Below are 26,152 nucleotides of genomic sequence, written 5' to 3'. Positions count from 1 at the left end.
GATCAGCTAAGTTAAGAAACTTAATTCTAATCTAATCTAAACTGAGTGGTCACCTACTATACAAACAAATATATAACCTAACAATACGAATTGAGGATAAAAATGTACTTATATAAGGATCAATATAATTACATAACCAAATATGTTTTAATATGAAATTATGTTTCCTAATATTTAATTTAAAAGTAAGTTCAGGAGGTTTAAGTGCATAAGTAAGTACTTACGTATAACCATCATATAACTGCGATACATTGATTAGTTGTTGAAATCGATATTATGATGTACTTGACAATGGCTCTGAACGTGCAGCGTTCGTACTTCAGTTCATATTGCGTGTATGTCACGGAATGTCATTAATACTTATGCAAATAACGATTACGTATAGGATTGATGATTATCAGTTATCTGATGAAGCACCAAAGAAAAATCAAACAAAAAATCGTATGTATAATATCAGGGTTACTACAAATGAGTATTTTACATTTCAATCAGTAAAAGTTCAATTTTGATGGAATTTTACAATTACATAGGTAGTTGTTATGTACATATACTAATTTATATTCCAGCTTTTCGGTTCTATACATATTTCAAAAATAATCTGTTCTCTGTTATCTGAATGCGAAGCCTACACAGAATATCCAATAAAATTTAACAATTATTTCAAAGTTAATTTTCTTTTAAAAATAATCGTTTCAAATTTTTAGAGTTAACTCTATTTCAATTTCAAATGTAACTAATATGTATGTAGTATATGAATGTATTGTACGTAATTTATAGCAACAAAAGTATTAGCACAGATTAGTTTACAAAACTTTAAAATCGATTTTTATATCAACTCTACATCATGTATTTTTGCTATTCATTTTTATTGTACAACTGTGAACAGTTCCTATAACCTATACATATAACCAAAAATAGATAAAGAAACTAACACAAAATTCCCTGTTAATCAGATGAAATTCCCAAGAACTGGAGAATCTACGTGGAAATTGCGATAGAGCATGCTATTACGCCTTGGTGCAATTCAGTGATTGTGGAATTCTACGAAAAGCTGTCCGGCCGGACAGCGCGCTACGACTGGACTCGCTGGTGGTCGTCTTCTTTACACCATCTAGCGCCTGGTCGGTCGAGCGTTTCGAGCCCGCAGCTGCGCAGGTGTATCACCGACACCTTCTCATTAACATCTTGCCCGAAAAGCCAGTCACGCCAGCAGAAGGATCTGGTGCGGTCGAGTCATCAATCGATTTCGTTTCGCTAGTACCTAGACAGCAGCTTTCGATAAGCTATTTACAATCAGAAGAACGATCATTCGAACGTGATAGACTCGAGAACCGGAAGCTGATTGGATAGGAGGATGCAATGGACGGGGGTAGAAGCGACCGTTCTGGCAAAAGGTAATATTTCCGTCAACTTGACTAGGCGGGAAACGAATTGCAGGCTATCGAACTCGCAAGGTTTAACGAACCGCTAAGGACACCGTTCGTAAGCTATTTATAGATTTTATAGGGCCACTGAAAGAAAATATATGAGATGTTAAGAAGTTATATTACTCCTGACAGTAAGTCTTCGACCAAACGCGATAGTATTAAACTGACTGAGAATATTGAAGTTTTTGAAATAGAAAATGTTATGATTAGACTGTAAATTTTTATGCACTTATGAGAAATTTGGAAATGCAAATATGCACAGAATACACACAATATAAATATGCACAGAATGGACAAAATATAAAAAATGTAGTTATAATACTTGGAGTTAGTAGATGAATGAAATATTTGTCTAGTTTCCATTTTTTAAATTATATTTATAAAGATATGAATTTGCATAAATATCCTCACTCTGGTTATGATTCAACGAGTGTTTATGCAAATTCACATTTTTATGAATACAACTAAAGGAACAGGATTTCTTACAGTAGGATATATGAATATAGGTTATAAGATAAATGTTATACTTTGAATATTTTGTGTATTTTTACATTGTGTGCATTCTGTGCATTTTTGTATGTTTAAATTTTCCATAAATGCATAAACATCCACAGTTTAATTATACAATAATATAAACATAAAATATAATATTGTAAAGTTAAATCGGTTTCGTATAAAGTAAATATAGAAGAATCAAAATTGTCATTTATTATACAGGAGAAAATAATTAAGAAACTCATGGAGAAAATTTTAATTAGGAAAAAACATTTAATTGGCAAAACTTGAGAAAAAGATCCTTGTTCGTAACAGAAATAATCACTGAAGGATTTCATCAGGTTTCAGTAACTGAACGTTTGAAGAGTATCAGATTTCACTAACGGAACGTTTGGAGATAACAATCTGGGGAATCATAAAATATGAGCTTCGTAGGAATTTCATCAGACTGCGGAAATTTGTGCATTTATAGAAACTTATAAAGTTTGGAAATATTTAGAGTATACGTAATATGCAATAATATTTAAAAAATAACACTCATAATATTTAGTAAATCCCTATTTAAGTTCCAGTATTTCAATTATATTCATAAAAATATGAATTAAGGAGTGGAACAGAAAATAGTAATGAGGAAAGATATTAAGTAAATTTTTGGAATTATTTTTTTAACCACAGTGATAAAAATAAAATTCAATAATATAAATTGACTGAAAAAAATTGCAAATGAGAATAGTCGTTAATGATCCTTTTATCTTTTTTCATTACGTTTTCCCTGTTTTCACTTTCAATCAAATATTTTGGGTTGTCCTAACGGTACGATAGAAAGTGAAGGATTTTTTAATATTCTAATAGAAATCGACTTAAAGGGAATTTCAGTTACAGTATACTCTAAATATGTAAATTGAGAGTTTTATAAGCATCCCTGCACTACAATGTAAACTTGTGGTTGGTAAATTCGTGCTTTTAGGTATAAAGATCGAAACTTCTGTCACGAAAGGAGAGTAAATTTGAAATGATTTCTAAAACTAGAGACCTAAATGCACGAGGTGTGCTTGGCACAGATATCGTAAACTACCTTGCAACCTAATTACAGTAATAGTGTATCGAATTGCTTTTAGGTATTTGTTAATTGATTGGTTGAATTACTTTAGAACGTAGTCGATCACTTTAAAGAATTTAGGATGATAAATGTTAGGCTCAAACAAAAACTGACAATGATCGTCCATAGATTCGAATCGAGGTTTAATTTCCTGTCTTGGTTAAAAGCATCCCTTACACTTCGGCTATTCATCATCTAAGTGAGAGTTAAATGGTTGCATTGGGTATTCGATTCGACCATTCTTATAACAAGTATGCTTTTATCTGGAGATGGGTCGATATCTGATTGTTCGATTCGCGAAACTTAAATCCGAAACTTTGTTTCCAAAATCTCGAACTTTTTGAATTTGAAATGTTTCTACTTTCTTTCTCTTCTAAAGAATATCTATATTATTAGGAACTAAAACTGTAGCATTTTTGTCAAAAAATCAAATATTTCTTTCTTGAAATAAATGATTATAACAAATCTCAAAGTCTGAAACCAAGCTCAATTGAATTATTATCAGTTAAATAAAAATAAATTCATATTGTCTTAATATTTTCATGAGTTATTTATAGAAACTAAATTTATATTATAGACAATTAAAATTTTTAATAATTATTATTTATATAATTATTATAATATTTTCTACTTATTAAGTATTATATCTTTCTGCTGTTTCCTGTTCCACTTAGAATTTTAAGTTTTCTACACTTCTAAGAAGTTTGAAAAGATCAAAGTATACATACATATATAATACATATAGTCCTATAATAAATATTATAATACTAAATAAATAAACTGGAGATATTTATACAAATTCATATTTTTATGCATATAATTAGACGAATGGGACATAAATACTGATTTACTAACAATTATAATGAAAAATCGCATATGTATATTATAGATATTATATAATTATTATAGATATAATATTATAATAATATAGTCATATTACTTACATTGATTTATATAAATTATTATTCATTTGGATTATGAGAGTTTCGAAGCACCAAAATAGTAGAAAGTTTTAGGTTTAGAAGAGTTGTAAGGTTTTGAGGTTTCAAGATTTTGATTGCCCCAGTCCTACTTTTAATTCTTGAATCGTAAGAACCAAGCGAATAACCTACAAATTACAAATACACGTATAATTAATTCTTACCTAGATTCTAAATATGTAAATATTAAACAATCTAGTTGAATTACGTGATTATGTTAAAAACGACAATTTTCATGCGGAAATATTAATATTTATTTAGGTGATGGAAATAATTAAGAATCATATCGTATTGAAACGGAGTGAAGCTTTCAACAAATGTAAATCAAAGAAATATTTTTTTCGAAATAGGAATTTTATAATGAAGATCATCTTTATATGCGTGGAGATAATTCAACATATTTTATTTTCATTGATTAAGCTCATATTAACTTTGAAAGCTGCTAAAATTTTGGCGGTGGAAAATAAGTTCGTTAAAACAATATAACAACATTTGAAATAATATAAGATTAACGTTAACCAGACTATACATACCGGAATTATTTATTACATGTATACATACATTGGAATTGAGTATATGTATCCCACGGATATTTGACCATATCCAAGGAACCATACAAGTGCCTCAATGTAACTGTAACACAGCCAACAGTTGATTGACGTCTTCCACCATCCTGGGATCAAGCTCTTTTTAACAAACGTAAAACGAACAAAATTAGAACCGTAATTCACCAGTTTGGCCCCTTGTATCTCAGAGACTAATTGCCTGCACGAATCGAAAATTTTCTATGATCGATGTTTCATCATAAATTATCACTAAGTTACCAAACTGAAATCCAAAAGCGCCCCATTTCTCGGTCGCTCTTAGCCCAATGTTCGTGTATCAAACAAACTGTAAATTATCATTTAGCATTTAAAGCAAAGAGGAACAGAAATATAAACGTGATTGCGAACAAATTGCTCGGTTACTGCTCACTCTAAACGAATACAGGCGCGAATACTCTCGCTCTATGTTCTTCTACTCGTTCGGCCTAAACGCATCTTTAAAGGGAAGGTTTCTGAAGCACGTGGCCTCTTTACTTTTTCAAAGTAGATTCGCGTGCAAACATTGCTGGTAAAATGCATCCGTAGATCGAATCACGCGAACCGGCAAAATTACTGACCTATTCTACTGGCGGAGTTGCGTGTGCGTACGTCAACGCGTTACGGACATTTATTTGTCGGTGTATGCAAAATTCGTCGTCCCGTACAACGAAAGGAAATTCGGGTCATGAGGTTACATCGCCGCTCTGGAGGTGGCGTTCCTCGTTGAACGCTTGCGATAATTCGGCACACGAAACGATCTCGAACAAGAACAGCCCCTAGCTACTCGTGACTATTCGCCACGTGCCCGTTAACACTGAAAGGAGAATCAGGCTCGATCGCGATTAGAGGACGCGCTCGCTCTAATCTATCGGTCGATATATGGAATGAAAAACGACAGGTGACCTCTTGTTTGATGATTAATCGCGGCGAGCTGCTTCTGACGTGATTGGAGAAGAGAAAGAATATCGATGGCTCAGACCACACAAATATCGCATATCTACTTTTTGTGAAATTTCAGTTTTATATGCAACACATAGCTGTCGACTGTTTCTTCATTCTTCAAAGATGATATTTATATCTACTTTATAAATCTCTGTCTCTTCGTAACAAGTCTCTGCATTCAAATACTTTCGCGAGCCACTTTACATTTTCTATATTTTGTTCGATTATCGTATGAATCCTTAACACATCGTTAACCGACTATTTTATGCGAAAACTAGCAACTTAACTTTGTTTAACTCGTGATCGTCCAACAATGTGTTATTACAATATTTGTGTTAAATCATCCCAAAAGTGCGCGTTTAAATCCATTTGTTAAAGAAAAGCTCCATCGAAATCGTATATCATTGTTTGCAGTAATTTCCATTGGAATTTTTTCAAAAGTTTTTTTGAAAATTCGTCATCTGGTCTTTCAAACTAATCCTTCTAACTTCTAAAAAAAAGACAAAAAAAAATGAAGTCGTTTGGTACTATTTTAAAGAAGTTATTTTATTTTAAAGGGAGCCCGATCATCAATGAGACTAACTGTGCTCTGTCGATGTCTTTCTGTTTCTTAAATCATTTTCATGCGAAGGCACACTCAAATAAGCGAAGTAAATGAAAATCATTTCGATAATGAATCAAGAGAAATATAAGGACCAAATAGATTCTGCTTTAACGAATTGCTCCATCAACTTTCATATAAATTAATACCCCTTTTTAATTATAAATTAATTATTATTATAAATTAATAAATTATAAATTAATTCCTTTATTCTTATAAAACTTCCTTATTTCTTTCTATCTTATTCGCAATATTATATCATATGTTACTTTTATTCATTTTCATCGATGGTTTTACTGCCTACAATAAGCAGATTGACAACTATGCGTAAACGAGAATCGACGAAGCTATTCAGTGATCGACTGTCCTTCATAATTAGCTCAATGCAGATGTTCTGTAGTCATTTCTCTGTTCTTTGTCTTTTCTGATTTTCCTTACTTGTGGATTTCTTTTTTTTTTTTAATTCTCCCGAGTAATTACTGAATTACACTGGAGCTGGTCTGTGAGATTAACAAAACATCCGCTTGTTCATCCCTACAATTTAAAATCAAAAATTTTTAGGTATACGTATTAATATGTAGGTGTACAAGTGAATAATCCAAATTTTCCAGCGAAACTAAAGTTCATCTAAAAAACAACAGAGCAAACAGTATTTAACCAAAATAATTCGCTGTTACTTCCTGTAACTTTCAGACATTTACCAGGCAAGCGACGAATCCCATCACGATGAAATGCCGTATAATCTTGAATCTCTAAACAAGATCTAATCGTTATATTTATATCCGATCGTAATTTTTATATCCGATCCGCTAATTCGAAGTGAGTGTCGGATAAGGCATGTTACATCGATCAGAACAGATGATGATCCGAAATAACGTCTAGTGAGTAAACTGGCCACTGCAAGATGTCCCAATCGTCGAGACTTGTTGTGTCTTTCATATGTCGTAGAAGCAGTATTTACCCTAGCGTTGTCACGCAGTAATTTCATAGAACGTTTTCCTTTGCCAGTGTCCGAGTGTGACGATTGGATCTTGTCTAAAGACAAAACACTCTGTGATGAAACTCGTCATTCGTCTGACAGATGGTCTCGAATCATGAAAAGCGACGACAAATACTCTGCTCGAATAACTCACGGTATTTCTTCTTTTAAATAAACTTTGAGTTTCACTGGCAAGTTTGAATTATTTGTTTGCGTATCTAATATTTGACAAAGTGATCTATTTGCAATGTAAGCGATAGCGCTGCACATGATGAATAGACTGCACATATTTATGCAAATTCATATTTTTATAAATGTAACTAAAACGATGCAAATTACGAAATGTTGCTGTTACTGTTAAATAACATAAATCAGATCGTTGTAAATCGCCTGTGATTCGACGATAATATTAGGTTGACCGGAAAGTGTCTTTCTTTTACAGATATGTCTTTTACAACAACGCATCTTTATACAAACATGAAACCTAATCTGTCGAACGTTGTGATCTTTAGTTTGATAGAACAAAATGGATCATACGTAATTCGATAAAATAATATAAAACGGAAAATGTGCATCCATTATTTTCTTATAAAACGAAAGAATCTTTTCAGACGATTTAATAAGTGAAAATTTATGACACTCAATTTTTCGTTTGAAATTTATTAAGGATAGTTGACGGATAATTGATAGAGATACGTCTAAGGATCTCATTTAGAGTTTGAAGGCATCTGGACATGTTCCAAATCTGTATCAATAATGGACACAGTGTTCGGAATCGAGGCCAATTTGTAAGTGCAGGGTAATTGTGTGCCAATCACGAAGAAACGCTGGTCAATTACGCTCAGTTCCTTATTTTGTAGGTCACGTTGAGATATCGATTGCCGAATAGACAATTCCATTTTTCGCTTTCAATTAAGGAAGTATTCTAGTTCGGAAGGTTCGATATAAATCTTAGATAACTTTTCGACAATTTCTCGAGTTTTGCGCTACCTCGTAGTTTAAAATGAAGATGTGTTCCCATAGTATCCAAAAAAAATTTGTAACAGTATTGAATTTATAAATATAGAAAGAAGACATACAGTGACTCGCAAAAGTATTCGTACGTTTACTATAAAAAAAATGTTTATGTGCGTATCGTGCACCTCACGTAAAACATTTTGATATTTTATTAGCACTATAATGAGACGCTACTGCCAAGATTACATTAACAAAATTTGAATCTAATCCAAAACTATATACAGAAGTTGCGAAATATTTACTACAAACTTATATTTAATAAAGAATTAGTATACAGTGTGAATACCTGATCTTCAAACTCCTTTCTCTCAAAAACGAAGCCTCAGACGAAAAAATGTTATTCTTTTTTTTCAACTTATTTTTGCACGTACAATCATCACCCGACCGATTGTACCATGTCTTCGAAGACACCCTGTATATCACCTGATTATTAGCATGTACGTGACGAACAGACAGATAAAACATAATGCAACATTTTATATATCAATAGACTCATTGAAAATTACTTCATGTTAGCATTGCGTGCAAATATAACTTTATATATTACTACTAGGATATAACTCCAGCCCAGCCCATAACCCAACCATTTTCTTTCTTTATTTATTATGATTATCATCATTGATTACAATCATCGATTACAATCATTAATTACAGTTGCAGTTACACTATCAGTCATAGTCCATCATAAGTTATATCCACTATAATTAATAATAATTATTTCTCTCATCAAGAAATTTAAGATTGGACTACATAAAAATCTGCCCGCTTACTCCAAATTGAGACTGTAATCATGATCGTAAACATCGTAACAAATTCTATCGAAGATTTTCGCAAACATCTCGGAAATTAACGCCGAGCGACGGTAACATGTACATGGAAAAGTTGCTCAGAATAATGATCTTGATAACATACTATTTCAAGGTCTTCAAAATTGACAAGGCGTGCCGTGCCCTCTTCTACATAATCACCAACAATTTTGCAATCGCGTTATACGAGGGCGCGGTCTTCGGATCGTCACGTTATACGAAGTTCTACTGTACTATGTTTCCATTATTATCATGACACACGTTTTGAAATAGTTGTCTTCTGTTCGAAATATTTACGCAAGTTACGATAAGGAAAGTTGGTCGACGACGTCGCCGTTACGGTACGAGTAAAGGCTAAACGCTTCCGTGCACGTAAACCATTAGGCTGTCTGTAACGAAATTTCTTTTTCGGACTCCTCTCTTTGTAGATCGATGCGTCGCGACTACAAGGCTCGTTCTGTAAAGGCATGTAGCTTCGTACCACCCTCTTCCTGTTCCGCGTTTTTACCCTCTACGCGCCGCGCCGTCTCCGTTTCCACCCCACAGCTTCAATCCCTTCGCTGAAACATTTCAGTCCGTCCCGGGCATCCACCCGGCTCGGTGCTCCACCCTCTCGACTTCTACTTTTGGTATCTCCACTCGTCGCGTTTCCGCAAGAAGTATCACTTGAATTCTTTTCTAATTTTCGATCACTTAAAAAATATGATCTTTGGTAGAGCATATTTGTTTTCACAAACTCTATGAAATTTTTCTGTCCGTTACTTTGTGCGACTCACTGTTGTTTGGATGTTATCGACTGTGTCTTGAATATTAGCTGTTCTAGAGTCGTGTGATTCGTAGATAACGTAGCAGAAAACAGTAATCTTCGATCATTCGAAAAATACGATTTTTTAATAATCATTTTCCTTTACAAATTTTATTAATCTTGTTTCATCGTTCTGTGTGATTAACTGTTGTGAGTATTAATTACTCTCGGCTTTTGCGATGTGTAGATAATTTTATAGAAAATAAAAGTAATTTATAGTGGCTCAAAAAATATCTTCCGAAATTTATTAGTTTTCTCTATATCTGTATCTATTCTAGATATAATCTATATCTATCCAAAAACATAAAATTCGTCCGTCTGCATAATTGCCCTACCTCTAAGAGATTTAGACATATTCAAGAAAATACATTTTCCATCCCAACTTTGATAACTGCTTTTATACCCTAAATGTGGGTGATCGTTAATAAAAGAAGATAAGTGTCGAATATTTTTGGCTATATCACGCATCTGTAAAACTCCATCAGAATCAGTGCGTTATACAGGGTGGTTGGTAACCGGTGGTACAAGCGGAAAGGGGGTGATTCTACGCAGAAAAAGAAGTCGAAAATATAGAATAAAAAATTTTTTTTTATTTTTTATTTTTTTTAATTTTTCCATCGAGACAACGATCTACAGTGAGATCCGTTATAACGTACCGCACGCGTACCGAGTGAAAATTCAAAGTCGATTTTCTCGAAAACAAAGCCTCAAACGAAAAATTTTTATTTTATATTTTCGACTTCTTTTTTCGCGTAGAATCACCCCCTCCCCGCTTGTACGAACAGTTACCAACCACCCTGTATTTGAGTACTGTTCTTTGTAAGTAGAATTATAGAAATACCTCCCTTTTTACAGTACATATTTGTCATGTTGTATAATTTGTGTGGCGAAAAGTGATGGACATAGCTAAGCCTAGTATTTTGTATTTCATGTAAAAGCTTTAGAGAACAATTGTAGAATCTAACTTCAAGTTCTTCTGAATGGAATCTATAAATAAATATGTACGATTTCCTCAAAGTAGGTTGAATGACGAAGTTGAATGATCAATTCTTCAAGAACAGATAGCATCGGTCAAGCAGGAGTAAACACGCTAGAGAATGTAACTTAACATCGTGATAACGGTAGCCGGTATTTCGTTAGTCTAAAAGATAAAAGGGATCTCATTACTTCTTACGATAGATACATAATATACAATAACGTAAATTCAACGAGTTTTTAAATTTATTACGATACATGTAATTTACGTTACAACCCAATAATGTTCATTAATATTAGATAAGACATTTCTCAGATACTTCTCATCCAATCAAACAAGTATCAAGGAATTTCAATTTTATATGTATCGTACCAAATACGTTATAAATACAATTGCAATTGCGACAAATAGTCTGCTGATTTTTATGCATTTATAGGAAATTTGCAAGTGCAAGATTGCATATGATATAAAAAAATATCCAAAGTATAGTTCTCTCTATAATAGTTGGCAGGTAAAACAATTTTCTACCGACGCTTCACTTTTTTCGTTTTTACTTTTTTTTTCAAAATATGAATTTCCATAAAAATCTACAGTCTAATAGCAAGTATAAACATTACAATATAAAAAACAAGACGAATTTATTAGGTCACGCTATAAGTAATTCGGTTTTGCTGAGATATAAGTTTAAAACGATGGCAGTTGTTACTATCGAAGTCTTAAAAGATTACAATAGAAAATGTAATAGAAAAAGTTAGTGAATTATAAAGAATATGAGAAAATACTGGTATCTAATATCTAGTATAAACGACTGCATCATTTATAAGATGACCTAATAAATATATAATAAGATATAATGTATAATAATGTAGAATAAATATATGATATACAACTTAGTATATTATTGTATAGCCAAGGAACAATACCGCCAACAAGAGAATCGTACATTTTTAACCGGTGAGATCGAAGGAAATTGCACGTTCAAGGATTCACAAAATATCTGACATGTTGAAAATTGCACGCAGGCAAAGGTTCTCCCACGGGGTCAATAAATCCTCCTCGGACACTGAGCTAGCGCAGAGTAAAAGTAAAAATCGAAAGAGTAAATCGAAGGAAAAATGGCCCTTACTGGAAGGGCTAACAGTCGACGAATTGGCTCGTTATCGGAGAAGACGTATACAGGGACAACCAAAAGACAATCTTGGACTTAATGTCGAGGTTGAAAACGAAGATCACGTGTCCGAGTATCGTGAAGCTTTCCATGCGAGAAGCGAGGAGTTCCTGAAGGTTAGCATCTGTTCTTAAATTTTACACTTGTATTTTTAACACGTTCGTCGCCACGTCGCACATATCTATGTGACGGGTATACTTCCGTGGGGGCCCCGTCACCAAGGTATGGTGACGCTCTTCTTGTTCGAGTTAATTGTGTTACTCGTGCGTATTCGAAATATATTTCTTTGTACTACTTTTTCGAATGTATAAAGTTTTTCGATTTACATGTGTAATATGTCATTTTGTAGCCGTCGAAGAGCACTGTGATATATATTTCGTTTGATTAATTCATTGTATTGAATCTCATGATTTGTTTGGAAAGGAATATGGAAAAATTGGATATTCGTGTGCTTTTTGTAGCCTATAAAGTACTGTAGAAAATATATGTATATATAATTTTATACTATAGATTTTTATAAATTTTCTTCGTCATCTCTATCGCTTCGAAGTTCTGCTGCCAATAGTGAAGTACACGAATTGCCAATTTTTCCATGTTTCTTTCTAAACAAATAATCACATTACAATTACTTAATCGAACAAAATACATCGACGTCAAAGAGCATTTCAAGGTTTACAAAAATAACAATTATAAGCAGAATGAAAAAATTGAGAAAAATGAGAAAATTAGTGGATTACTTTAACTGATTTTGGTTACGAATAATCCTTACAGATAATCAAAATGTTTCTGGTTATCTAGAACTATTATCGATGAAAGTTTTTTTTCTTGCTTACCGATAACCATTATAGATAAGAGAATTCATTTTGATTGCCGACGATCATTATATCAGATAATTTCTTTTTGGTTGTCGATAACCATTATCTGTGACACAATTTTCTTTTTGGTTACCGGTAAAAATTCCATAAAAATTTAAGAAGTAACTGTTATTTTTGACTCCTACACAGAATTATATATTACGCGAGTAGATCAAATAATTTTATTCATTCAGGAAAAAGTATAAAAGAATATGTATATTAAAAATCGCACAAACTTATGGATCGCCCATGTAAAAGTGTATTTATTATACTTCGAAAGAATCGAACAAATAAAATATCTAAACATATTTCTAACAATTGAAAAATATAAGGTCATAACTAGACTGCGGATGTTTATGCAAATACATATTTTTATGAATACAACTAAAGAAATTGGAAAATCTAAGCAGAGATTTGCTTCATTCACTAAATCTTACGAATCTTATAATCTTATAACAATACTTTTGATATTTTACATATTTTTTTAATATTTTAGGCATTTTACGCATACTTGCATCGCTAAATTTCTCGTAAATGCATAAACATCCACAGTTTAATCTCTAACATGGATAATGTTGTTTCAAAGGTGTAGTTTCGATACAATAGAAGTCCATTTATCTGATTCCATCAGCAAGCATACAGTTCGCATAACTGAAAGTATAAATAGAAGTTTATTGATGTTCCTGATAGCAACCTATGATTTTTCGTTCAAGTAATAGGAGTGTATCTTCGGATAAGTGAATTCGATTGACACCAATGCATTGAAACGAAATAAGATTTCATCATCAACGAAAGAAGTTCAGATAAATGAGATTCTACTGTACAATATTTCATCAAATCGACGTAAATGTAATATTGCTTATAGGATCACCTAATAATAACGCTATCGCTGAAAACAGTATTTTTAAATCTTTTATTAATAAATAATGATTTGTTATTTTTTATTTTTAATAGAAACCTCTTGTCACTATACATTATATTAAATTGATAATATAATGTTAAGCATTGACAATAAATAAATATTTTCTTTTCTTTCCTTTTCTTATTATTATAATTTCTGCATTAGGCTTTCGCCCATTACGAGTTTAGATAATAAGCGGATTACAAATATCAGCAAGACAATAGTATAAAAAGTACAAAAGTATATAAGTAGATATACAGGGTGGTTGGTAACTGATGGTACAAGCGGAAAGGGGGTGATTCTACGCGAAAAAAGAAGTCGAAAATATAAAATAAAAAATTTTTTCTTTTTTTTTTTAATTTTTCCATCGAGACAACGATCTGCAGTGAGATCCGTTATAACGTACCGCACGAGTACGAAAATTCAACGAGCGAAAATTCAAAGTCGATTTTCTCGAAAACAAAGCCTCAAACGAAAAATTTTTATTCTATATTTTCGACTTCTTTTTTCGCGTAAAATCACCCTCTTTCCGCTTGTACCACCAGTTACCAACCACCCTGTATATAAGTACTAATAGACTATAGATAAATATTAATAATCGTAGATGAAAATTAATAATTATAATTTAACCTTCTTGCTGTAGTTTCACGATAGCGTATATAACTGTAAAATAATACGAAAACATTCGCAAAGTAAAAGCGAGCAAGAGAGAATATACAGAATGATATGAGGAAATATAAATTGATACAGAGCTACGTGAGAGCATTTCTCAATTCATTAAGTAATAATTTTCCGATTCATAGATGTACCCCTTACCGTAGGAAAATACCTGGTTGGAAAGTAATAAACGAATCGAAGATTTTCGGACAAAAGATTCAATCAGGGATAAGAGAGTTTCAAACCAAAAAGGCGTCAAAGGACAAGAGGAGAAACATACAGAGCTTCCAATTGAAAATACAAAGGACGAGACTTCTTTAGAGCAGATGAATAACGATAAAACGATGGAGACTGAAACAACGAATTCCAAACTTGCAAGTCACACCAAACCTCCTAAACGACCTTTTTTGATCAGAAGGTAAAACTACTTTATGAAGCAAACAATTACATTTGTTCTAGCAGATGACACTACTCAAATGTGTCCGAGCACTTGCTTTTTGATATTCATTGCTGTGAATAATTATAAACTCAAACATATTTTTTGCATTATTTCTTCAATGTTTCCGAGAAACCACCGATCATATCTGAATATGTTAAGCGAAATTGTTTTTGTAAAGGGAAGTTGAACACTGTAGGATATCAAGAGATGTTACATGGCGAATTATTGTCTTTCATAACCGAAATAGAAGAAAAAAAAAGAGAATTTTTCAACGAAACAATGCTTCTGTTTGTACACTCGCCACTACAAAAAAGTGGCTTCAAGATTTTGGAATAGGTATTATTATCATGGCCAGCGTTGAATCCTGATCTAAACTCGATCGAAAACTTGTGGGGAATTATAGCAAAAAGAATTTACAATCACGAGAAACCATCTATAGAAAGCATTGTGGAACTTAGGAAAAGAATAAAATCCGCGTGGACGAATATTCAAAACGAAACTTTAAATAAATTAGTGGATAGCATACCTGACAGATTAATAGAAGTAATAAAAAATGAAGGAAGATTCATTAAACATTTAATATTTTTTGCAGCTAATTTTAACAGAAAATTTCATTTTTTCCAGACTTCAGAAGAAGACAATTTTTCTTTGTTGTATCTTCAGTTTTATTCTATATTATAATATGAAACTGTACAAACGATTTTGCCAACTTTTGATCATAAAGAATATTATAAAAAATCTAAGAATGGGGTTGAATTGATAATTATTCACGGCATTGTACAGTGAAATCTCCAGTATCCAAATTACAATAGAATCTGCGGTATTCAAATTACGAAAGAACTTCGTTCATCCGAACAGATTGAGGGATAAGGTAATTCGAATAACGGAGCAATTTCGATAATAGAATTTCGCTGAATAACTTACCTTCTCCAGTTTTTATTTACTACGATAGTTCAAATCCAGTAGAGACTCTCTCTTATCCGACCTAACAGGCAGACAAAGCTATTCGAATAATGGAATTTTCGAATGATAGAACAAGCACTTCTCCAATACGAAATTTCATTTATTCAAATACAGACTAAAATCAATTGACAGATTCTTAAAATATTTATGGATCCTGTATCTCTTTGACTGCAAAGTCACATGATTCTTCCAACAGAAGTAACCGCACAAAGTTACATTCTTTGAACCATCAAAGCTCTTTCTCGAATGCCACGAATGCTTCGACATGAGAAGGCAGCTCTTCGTCATCGCTTTCGTTTGCTGTTCCCGTTCGCATAAAATCGTCATTATTATCGTCTTTATCGCGATGAAATTATTTCATTACGTCGGTATATTTATGGTTTTTCTATGGTTGCCAGCATCCAAGGAATTTACGCGCTCTAGATAATTTTCAATATCATGTTCCTGTTTTTCAATGTCTGTAATCGTAGTTTTTCCAACATTCTGTGTTTTTGATATCTGTGTCGCACTTACGAGTACTCTGATTACGTATCGTATATTTCGTTTCGATAGTTAGAACGCCATCAGTTCCATTTTATTTCCTTTCAATTCTAATTTCAATTCTACAAAACATATTTTTGAAAACCCACAAACACAGTATCACAGTATCTCTGCCAGAAAGATGGGAAGAAGTGATAGAACGAGAGTTCTATGAAAACGTGTAATCATATTTTTATAAACGTATTTACAGGTACGTTCCAAATTTTGCTCTAAATATCACGGTAAAGACGAGAGGAACTTATGGAATGATCTAATACTTTGCGGTAATCGTTGCATTCAACGTTCGTAACGTTATTGCCACGAATTAAACATTCCGTTATAGTCGTGCTAAATAATAGCAGCGTTAATCGCTCTACTGCTTTTAATCATTCAATTTATACTTTAACGTTACATTGTTACAACAGGGGCACTACATTAAAACATGACGGAGAATTGTACACGGATACCGAAACCTATTCGTCATACGTTGGCTACGAAGGTCGGCACAAGCGCGAGCTAGCTCGTAGGCCCACGTCTTTAAAAATGGAAGGCGATTTAGAAACGACCACTGAGAAATGCGAGAAATTCATCCAGTGGCTGAACGTTAGCCGACCGGAACTTATGCGTGTGCCTACGCATTTAAAACTCGAGGGTGAATTTGAAACTACCACTGAAAATCACGAAAAATATGTGCCATTTGTAGGTATTCGAAGACCGGAGCTATTAAGGCAGAACACTAATTTGAAATTAAATGGAGAGGCTAATTTCGTGGCAGAATACGCCGATGTGTTTAAAAAACATAATAGCAAAGGTGATTATGAAAAACTCATTTATTTACAGCAGAACCTTAATTATCCGAACTAATCATGACACGCATAGCTGTTGGGAATTTTTCAAACAACACTAAGTCTAAGTTTCAACCTTTTCCCGACGTTCCGATTCCTATTAAACGTTTTTATGGCGTTTCTGACATTTTGATCACGAATCTGCATATCGTCTTTTCAGCGTACCCAGTTTTTAAGAAATTCGATTTCGAAGAAAATTTACGTTTTTTTTAAATTTAATCCACCTTATATACACTCGTATAAAAATATATTCGATTTCTGTTCATGTCGGAAGATTCTGTAGATTTCCATGGTAGTATTTGCAGTATAATGAAATCGATATCATGAAAATGACCTACATATATTTTGACTTATTATCGAATAAAAGTCAATCAATTTTGTAAAAGCCTCTGATATGAAATCCATAACTTTATGATTTAATTAAATACAATTCTGCGATATAATTACAGAAACGCTTATAAAAATGATGTAATATAATGAATATTTTGTTTAACGAAATTGAGATGCAATATAGAAATTAAATGCTGGAGTATCTAACGCTTTTCTGAGGAAAGACAAATATGGAAAAAAGTTGTTCGTTTTTGTTATAAGCCCTTCAATTGCTTTCAGTTTTTATTCTTATTCTCTAATTTTTCTTACAACTCTCAAATTTTCTATTAATCGACGTTTTTGGGATTTAAAGGTAAATTCAATAAATCAATTGAAATTAGTTTTGATAGAATTTGATGCGTAAATTGCCTGTCAATGTGTTAAGAGAAAATAATTTGTCTAACGAAATCACTTAATGGAAAATTTGAGAGTGATGCCATGAATGAAAGATTGGAGAACAAAAATAAGAACTGAAAGAGATTAAAGGATTCGTAACAGAAGCAACACTTCTCCATATTTACCCAAAATTATTTATGATAATTTTGACGTCCCATCTATTAATGGAAGATTTGTAGATGGTCCCTTATATACAAAATTTGAAGGCGATATCATAGATTGGAAGGATCACAACAAAAACGTCTGTTCTGATAATCGAGGTTCGATTGCATTTATATTTTTGAATTCGATGAATATACAGGATGTATCATTATTATCTTTGTATCGCAGAACGTTCACGACCAATAAAACCTGAAATTCATCTGAAGACCGGAAACTCCTTTTTTCAAAGTACTGAGCACACTGATAATTTTATTGATTTTCGTACTAAAGAGCCGCAATTGACGAGTGAATCGAACAAAATTGCCGAAGAAACGGAGAAAAAGCAAAAAAAATTAATGGAGAAAAAGGAAAAAAACAAGGAATTGGAAATGTTGGTCTCGAGGTTAGAAGACCTAAAGTGTCCACCGCTTGAAATTCCGGAATATAAAGACGCGTACAAGGTAAAGTATATCGTTACGTCATGTTAATTAAGGGGCACACGCCACAATTAGGCTTTTACACAATTGGGCTTGGAGTAACTTTTTTTAATCCGGTCATCATAAGGCCATCGACTATCTGCAGCAATAAACCGACGTAAGTAAGGATGCTCTCTTATTTTCCTGTACTGATACCGCCACTCAATTAAAGTTGTTCTCAGTCAAAACTGTTATCGGTCAAAGTTACTGTTGGTGAAGTTTGGTATCGGTGAAAAGAGTGTCAGTGATTTTAATTGAATCTATTCATAAAGATACGAATTTGCTCGAACATCCACGATCTAGCAATTACTAACGAGTTTTGGCTTCGAAATTACTAACGATCTTATTCTGAATACACTGTTTTGATCCGAATAAATTTGTAATTCCAAAACCGAAAATTCTTCCTTTGTATATCAAGGTATAAGTAAGCTATACATCTGAAAGAAGATTTATCTCTCTATAATCATTATAAACTATTACAAGTCATCTCTAACTTATATTTTAGCAATTTTGATTTTATGGCTCGTCATTGAATTCATAATTGAAATTTTTTTTTTTATTTATTTGTTGAAATTACAATCAATTCTCGCGTTGAGAATTTTCAGTAATTTTTCTGGCGTGGCGCAGTGACATGGCTGTTTATTTACAATAAGTTAATACTTATTATAGATAGATATAATTTATAATCTATAAGTATTATAAGTAAGTGCATATGCTTAATTTGGATAATTAAATGAATCTAACGTTTAGGTCTAGCGGGTAGTGCCTCTTCAGCCTGCGAATCTGGTCCGTCGTATCGAGTAGTCCAGTGATTAGGGGGTTTCGGTGTTTGTTGATTCTTTTGCTGTATCTGTCGCTATATTTTGCTATTTCCTCTTTAACGGTGGGTATCTTGAGGTCGCGGTGTATTGTTTCATTGGTTACATACCAAGGTGCGTCAATTAGGGATCTTAGCGTTTTCGATTGAAAGCGTTGGAGTATTTCGATGTTGGAGTTACTTGCTGTTCCCCATAGTTGGATTCCGTAGGTCCAGACAGGTTTTATTACGGTCTTGTAGAGGGTAATTTTATTCTGTAAATTTAGTTTGGAGCGTCGGCCCGTGAGCCAATAGAGTTTTTTTAGTTTGTCCTTTAGTTGCTTCCTTTTATCTGAGATGTGTGTCTTCCACGTTAGTCTCCTGTCCAGGGTCATGCCCAGGTATCGGACTGTGTCCCTGCTAGGAACTGTTGCATTGTTGATGGTGACCTGGGGGCAGGTTTGTTTTCGGAGCGTGAAGGTTACATGTGAGGATTTCTTTTCGTTGACTTTGAAGCCCCATTTGTGAAATCACTTTTCCATGGAGTCGAGACTTCGCTGGAGAGTGGATGAGGCTATTACCGGGTCTGCGTGGGAAGCTAATAGCGCTGTGTCGTCTGCAAATGTCGCTATTGTTATATCGTTTGGTATAGGTAGGTCGGCAGTGTAGATGGAGTACAGTAGGGGTCCGAGGACACTACCTTGGGGTATGCCGGCTTCTATTGGGAATGTTGCGGAAGTGGCGTCTAGGTATTTAACCATGAATTGTCTATTGGTTAGGTAAGATTTTAGGATGGAGTAGTAGGGGTGGGGTAGGATCTTTTTAAGTTTGTATAGTAGCCCTTCATGCCATACTTTATCGAATGCCTGTTGGATGTCTAGGAAAACCGCTGAGCAATATTTTTTCTTTTCGAGTGTTTGGCTGATCGTATGAGTTAAGCGGTGGATTTGCTCTACTGTAGAATGATGTTTTCGGAAGCCGAATTGGTGATCTGGGAGTGTTTTCAAGTTCTCTAGGATTGGAAGGAGTCGGTTCGTGAGCATCTTCTCGAATAGTTTGGACAGGGTAGGTAAAAGACTGATTGGGCGATAGGAGCAGGTTTCGTGTATCGGTTTACCGGGTTTAGGGATGAGGGTAATCAATGAGATTTTCCAAGCCTTAGGATAGTGTTCCAGGCGAAGGATAGCATTAAAAATCGATGTGATGAGTGCTATCCCTTTTGTGGGAAGTTCCTTGATTGCTCTATTGCCTATTAGGTCGTGTCCTGCTGCTTTCTTGGGGTTTAGGCGACTGATTGTTTCTATAGTCTCAGCAGAGGAGAAGGGTTCGATAGGAGGGGACATTTGGAAGGGGGTGTGTAGGTATTCAGCAACGTCCGCGGCGGCTTGGGGGGAATGGGGTTTGAATACTTTTGACAAGTGTTTTGCAAACAGGTCGGCTTTTTCTATAGGGCTTCGCGCCCATCCACCTTGCGGACGGCGGATAGGTGGGATTATTTGTGGGGGGCGTGTGAGTTTCCTGGAGGCCTTCCATAGTGAGTAGTTGGCGTCGGCTGTGGGGGATAAGCTGGCGAGGTATTTATGGAAACAGTCGTTTTTATAGTTTGTTAAGGTTCTGGATAGCTTTCTAGTTGCGTTGTTAAGTTTGCGTTTGTCCTCCGGTGTTCTGTGGGTCTGCCATACTCTTCTTAGTCTACGTTTTTCTGCTATTTTTTTTAGTATGTATTGTGGATATTCTTGTTTGCTGTTAGTTGGCTTTGTCGGTGTGGAGAGGCGGATTGCGTTTATTATGCTCGTGTTTAAGTATTCCGTGGCTGCTTCGATATCTTCCTTTGTTTTTAGTGGGGTGAAGGCTGAGGTTGAGTGTGTAAAGACTTCTCTGAAGAGCTGCCAGTTGGTGTGTTGGTTGTGAATGGAGCCATTAGGTGTACTCTCGATGATTGTTGAACTGACTGTTGCTATCACGGGAGAATGATCAGAGGAGAGATCAGCCGAGGAGTTGATCTGGACGTGTCTTGATGGGATATTTTTAGTTATGAAGAAGTCGAGAAGGTCGGGTATTTTGTTGGTGTCAGAGGGCCAGTATGTGGGTTCGTATGTGGCGAGGTAGTTGAGGTTGTTGTTTATTATGCTGTTTAAGAGGTTTTTGCCTCTTGCTGTAACCAGTCTGCTGCCCCATTGGATGTGCTTGGCGTTATAGTCTCCTCCAACTATGAATCTGTTGCCCAGGGTGTCCAGGAAGTTATCAAAGTCTTCTTTGGCGATGGAGTGTCTGGGAGGGCAGTATACTGCTGAGGTGGTGATTGAGCCATGACAGTCTTCTATTGCTACGTTTGTTGCTTGGAGGTAGTCTTTCTGGAATGGTGGGAGTTCGTAGTGCTTAATACTTGCTTTGATTATTATTCCGGTGCCACCGTGGGCCTTTCCGCTAGGATGTTGGGTATGGTAGAATTTGTAACCATTTATTTTCAGGTAGCTCTTATCGGTGAAGTGGGTTTCCGATACGAGCATTACGTCGATTTGCTGGTGTTTTAAGAAGAGTTCTAGTTCACGTTTGTGTTGCGCTAGACCGTTGGCGTTCCGGAGAGCTATGCGCCTTGGTTTTATTTTGAGTCGGGGCGTGCTAATTTTTCCACGATGAGTGTTAGTAGCGATAGCAAGTGATTTATTTGCTCCGATTGTTTCTCTATTAGCTTTTCGAGCCTTGAGGAGTTGTCTGCGTTTGGTGGGTTGGGGACACTGTTTTGGGGAAGGTTCCTTTGGCTGTTCGGGTTATTTTGGATGCCTTGTATTGCTTGGGCATAGGAGGTTGAGGTGGAGATGAAATTGGTAGGACTGGGTGTTTGGTTGGTTGAGGGGGTTGGGGTAGTCGTGAATTTCGGCGGGCTGGGTGTTTGGTTGGATACCTCTTTTGCTCTGAGCTTAGGGTACCTGTTCGTGTATAGTGTTTTATATACTGGGCAGCCTTTGTAGTTGGCAGGGTGGTCCCCTTGGCAGTGGATGCATTTCGCTGGGGTTTCCGGTGATTTGGCGCACTGGTCAGTGGAGTGAGAGCCTGCGCATTTAACGCAGCGGAAAGTATGGTTGCAGTATTTCTGCGTATGACCGTACCTTTGGCACCTTTTGCACTGCACTATTTCTTTTTTCACGAGCGGTGGTTCGATCTTTACTATCGCGTTCATTAGGCGACTGATGTTGTATATTTCCTTGTTATTCGGTTTTTGTTTAATGTCTAGGAAGAATAAGGATAACGGGTCTTTCGAGACTCTATGCCTTATATTACTTACGTTGATGACTTCGTGGCCAAGTTTTGAGAGTTCGTATTTTAGTTCGTCTATGTCTGCTGAGTGGTGTATGTTTCGTAGGACCACCCGGAAAGGCCTTTCCTGTTTGAGTTGGTAGGTGTGGAAGTTGGCGTTCAGGGTCCTGAGTGTCTTGGTGAGTTTTCTGTAAGCTTCTGGGTTCGTCGGTAGTATTTTCACCTTGTTGTTGCTTATCTTAAGGTTATATTCCTCCTTGCTGGTATCTCTCTCTAGGGACTTGATCATTGTCTGTATGTCAATGACGTCGTCCACAAATATTGGTGGGGGAGGGGGGATTCTCTGTGAATGTTGGTTTGGTGGCGGTTCTACGATTTCCATGGCGTCGTTTGAGGATTCCAATACGGCGAACCTGTTGTGTGTGTTTATTTGCGTTGCTGTTTCTATTTTCCTTTTCTTTGTAGTGTTAGCGTCGTTAGTGCGGAGAGTTCTGCTGCACTTCTGCCACGGGGGGGGGGGGGGGTAGCACGGGGTAGCTGCGAGTCTGCTCCGGAGAGCCTGGTCGCGGTTGCTGGGCTATCATCGAGCTAGTTAATTCGGAATGAACAACTAGTCGTGAGGCTGTGAGGCTAGTATTCGGGTTGGGGTTAGGTGCGTGGGATTTTCTTCTCCCTAGAGGGTAAGGGACACTTAGCTGCGTTCTCTTTCGACGGTTGGGCGACACGTGTTGTTTTCGAACTACGCTGGGCACTAGAGACACGTCTGCACGCTTCGGCACTCCACAGCGAACTGTGATAATTGAAATTGATTTCAAAAAATGGACGTAGGGACCTTGTTACGACCGTTCGCGGAGAGACGCGGTCGCGAGGAAAACGTGTCAGCGAGAGGCGTAAATTCTCGCTACGATTCGGTGAATCGACGCCGCGAAGTAGTCGTTCCCCTGTTTCGGTTAAGATAACAGAGGTGGTTAAATGAATATGACACAGTATAGTAAGTTATATTTCACCGTTTATTCCAACAACATATAACGAAGGCAGTTACGCTGGTGCGTATGTACGAGATGAGTGAGTGACTGATCTACGGGTGTGTATACCCGGTTAAAGGATGTTGACCGTTCGAAGGATGTAAAATCAGTACTGTCTTGGGAGACGATGCTGTCTCGGAGGAAAGCTAAGGATGGGTGTGTCTAGCGCACGGGACCATCGGATTTGTTGGTGCCGATGTTAGTTAAGAGAGTGAGGGAAATAGGCTTCGTTGTTAATTGGTTAAACGAATGGTCTTAACCGCCCTCGAGAGAAAGTGGTTAGTGGGTGGAAAGTTGCAGCGTACGTGAGAAAAACTAACTTTCCCTAGTTAAGCCGTGGTAGACAATAGTCTTTGGAAATTCTTCGGAAACAGACGTTTGTTTGGTTTGAAGGACCTTTTCTAGGAAATCTATAAGATTTATGGAAGGTACTTGAAACTATGGAGGATACGCTGCGAGTATCCGAAGACATCTGGTTGCCATATTGCCCGCGGTGTGTGGCCTGGGCTAGGTAGAGTGTTACGCGACGTAACAGACCTACATGAATGCGTATGACCCTAGCTGCGGTTAGATCAATTTGTGACCCTATTAAACGCCTTATTTCACTATATCACTTCTACCTATTATACATAACACAGTTCCACCTATTACATATACACACTAAAATACACGAGTTAATTGATACTACAAGAGACCAAAAATCGATACAGAATGTATTTGTACATCATTGTATTTATTATACTATCTACTTACTAATTAATTACGTTTAAGTATATTAAATTTCGTATCATTTGGTGCACACATGGCTACAAGAATTTGATACTATGAAAATGAAATATAATAAAACCTCATACAAAAACGTTCAATTGAAAAATTAGGATATGTATTTATATAGAAATACTTTCATAGCCACCGTAGATGCGATACATGCCCCTTTTTCAATGAGCAACTCATTTTTATCGTACAAAATTATTAACAATTATTAACAATTTATAGGATTTTCCAAGGGAGAGACCTAAAATCGTAAAGCCAGAAGATGAAATTGGACGAGCGGATGGCACGAAAATATCATCTCCCTCACCTACGCCCAGATTTACATCGAAAATTGATCAAGATCCGGAATATAATTCGAAATATTTAGATTATCAAAGAGACCACCCAGTATATCGAAAACCACCGTTGAACTTGAGATCAACGTACATTCTTCCGAAATATACACGTTTCGGTGGACAAGAGCCCAAACGACATGATCACGATTTCACAAGTGAAGTTCGAGCCCAATATATTCCTTATGGTCATATACCAAGGGTTGAAACTTTAAAAATGCCGACCAACTTACGTTTGGAGGGTAATCTTGATCTTGAACCGGAATATAAGACAGCTTATTGTTCGAAACATGAGAATCAGTTACAAAACGAACTGAGAATGCGTCGTAAACGAGATCGTAGTTTAAGCGCTTCCAGACGAAAAGAAAATTATTGGATAAATAATGCAGACCAATTTGGTTTCACAAATGCCGCTCAAGATCAGGACGCGTTCCAAGTGCTACATACTCGAGTTCATGAAGATAATGTCTATGGAAAACCACCAACAGGTGGCCAAAGGTTTGCATTTGAAAGTTCCGTTGAATTTAAATTTTAATTTATTTTAACATAGATATCTTAAATTTCGCGTTTATGATGAATTTCTATGATACGACGAACGAAATTAATCAGATAATAATTAATTAGTTCCGACATATTAATGAAGAAATACAAAAAGATTGTTTGATTTGTAAGTAGGAATTTAATAAATTTTATATTATACTGTAACACTTCTTTATGTTCAATAAGATTGGTAAAATTCAATATCTATATAAAGGTCTAGTGTATTGCTAATGCCTCAGAGAATAATTACATACATATATACATTTGATTTAAGCATAGCTTGTCTATAATTAATATACTAATTGAAACAAATATTATTACAATATAGGAGTTCGAAATCTTCGCAAACACATATGCAAAGACAAACACAGGTAAATATGCCGGAATGTACCAAAGTGAAAGATAGATCAACTAGTCCAACATACCGACTTCATGTCTGTAATGTCGATGATGAACCCAGAGGATTCCGACGCAGACATTCGCCACCATTTCAGTCTTCCGGAAGGACACATAATCCTTCACCAGATTGTGTACTTCAAAATAATACTATCAGACCATATTCTCCTAGTTTTGGTAAAAGCACCAAGCAACACTCTAATGGCCAATCATTTGTTGTTTTGGATAATGGAATCTTTGACACAAATAAAAATGAGATTCGCAGAAGGCAAACAGATAGAAATTACAATATTGATGGTACTCTCCCTATTTCTAGAGGAAGAGCAAAACCTCCAGCAAATTGGATGCCACCATGGTATGATAGTACAAATACTATCTAAATTAATGAACACATATTAAATGTGCAAAATTAAATGTACAATTAAAAGGGCTTTGTACTTTTTAATATACTGATCAAGAACAATAAAGTTTCTGTATAAATATAAATTGTATAGTATATTTATTAATATTTCATTTTTCCAAATATATGTGTAACATATGTATAATTTTAACACAGTTCAGTTTATTTAAATTTTAATAAAGTATGAAATTA

The 26,152-nt window shown here is 35.2% G+C and overlaps 1 protein-coding gene across 3 annotated transcripts; it reads left to right on the top strand.

Moving 5' to 3' along the window:
• Positions 1 to 1,202: 1,202 nt before the first annotated feature.
• LOC126866932 (uncharacterized) lies at positions 1,203 to 26,052 on the top strand. 3 transcript variants are annotated; one of them, XM_050620954.1, is made up of 8 exons: positions 7,156 to 7,262; positions 11,734 to 11,995; positions 14,456 to 14,709; positions 16,638 to 16,711; positions 16,916 to 17,023; positions 18,153 to 18,424; positions 24,515 to 25,122; positions 25,493 to 26,052. In XM_050620954.1, exons 1-8 carry the CDS (start codon positions 7,210 to 7,212, stop codon positions 25,938 to 25,940), a joined length of 2,079 nt encoding a protein of 692 aa, XP_050476911.1. In that variant the 5' UTR covers positions 7,156 to 7,209; the 3' UTR covers positions 25,941 to 26,052. The 3 variants fall into 3 exon arrangements, with proteins under 3 accessions (XP_050476910.1, XP_050476911.1, XP_050476909.1); XM_050620953.1 differs by lacking the exon at positions 7,156 to 7,262 and adding an exon at positions 1,203 to 1,394 and having other exon boundaries at positions 16,638 to 17,023; XM_050620952.1 differs by having other exon boundaries at positions 16,638 to 17,023.
• The last annotated feature ends 100 nt before the right edge of the window (positions 26,053 to 26,152 follow it).

The sequence above is a fragment of the Bombus huntii genome, chromosome 6, assembly GCF_024542735.1.
Source record: "Bombus huntii isolate Logan2020A chromosome 6, iyBomHunt1.1, whole genome shotgun sequence".
Classification (NCBI taxonomy): domain Eukaryota; kingdom Metazoa; phylum Arthropoda; class Insecta; order Hymenoptera; family Apidae; genus Bombus; species Bombus huntii.
This window is presented reverse-complemented; position numbering and strand designations above follow the sequence as displayed.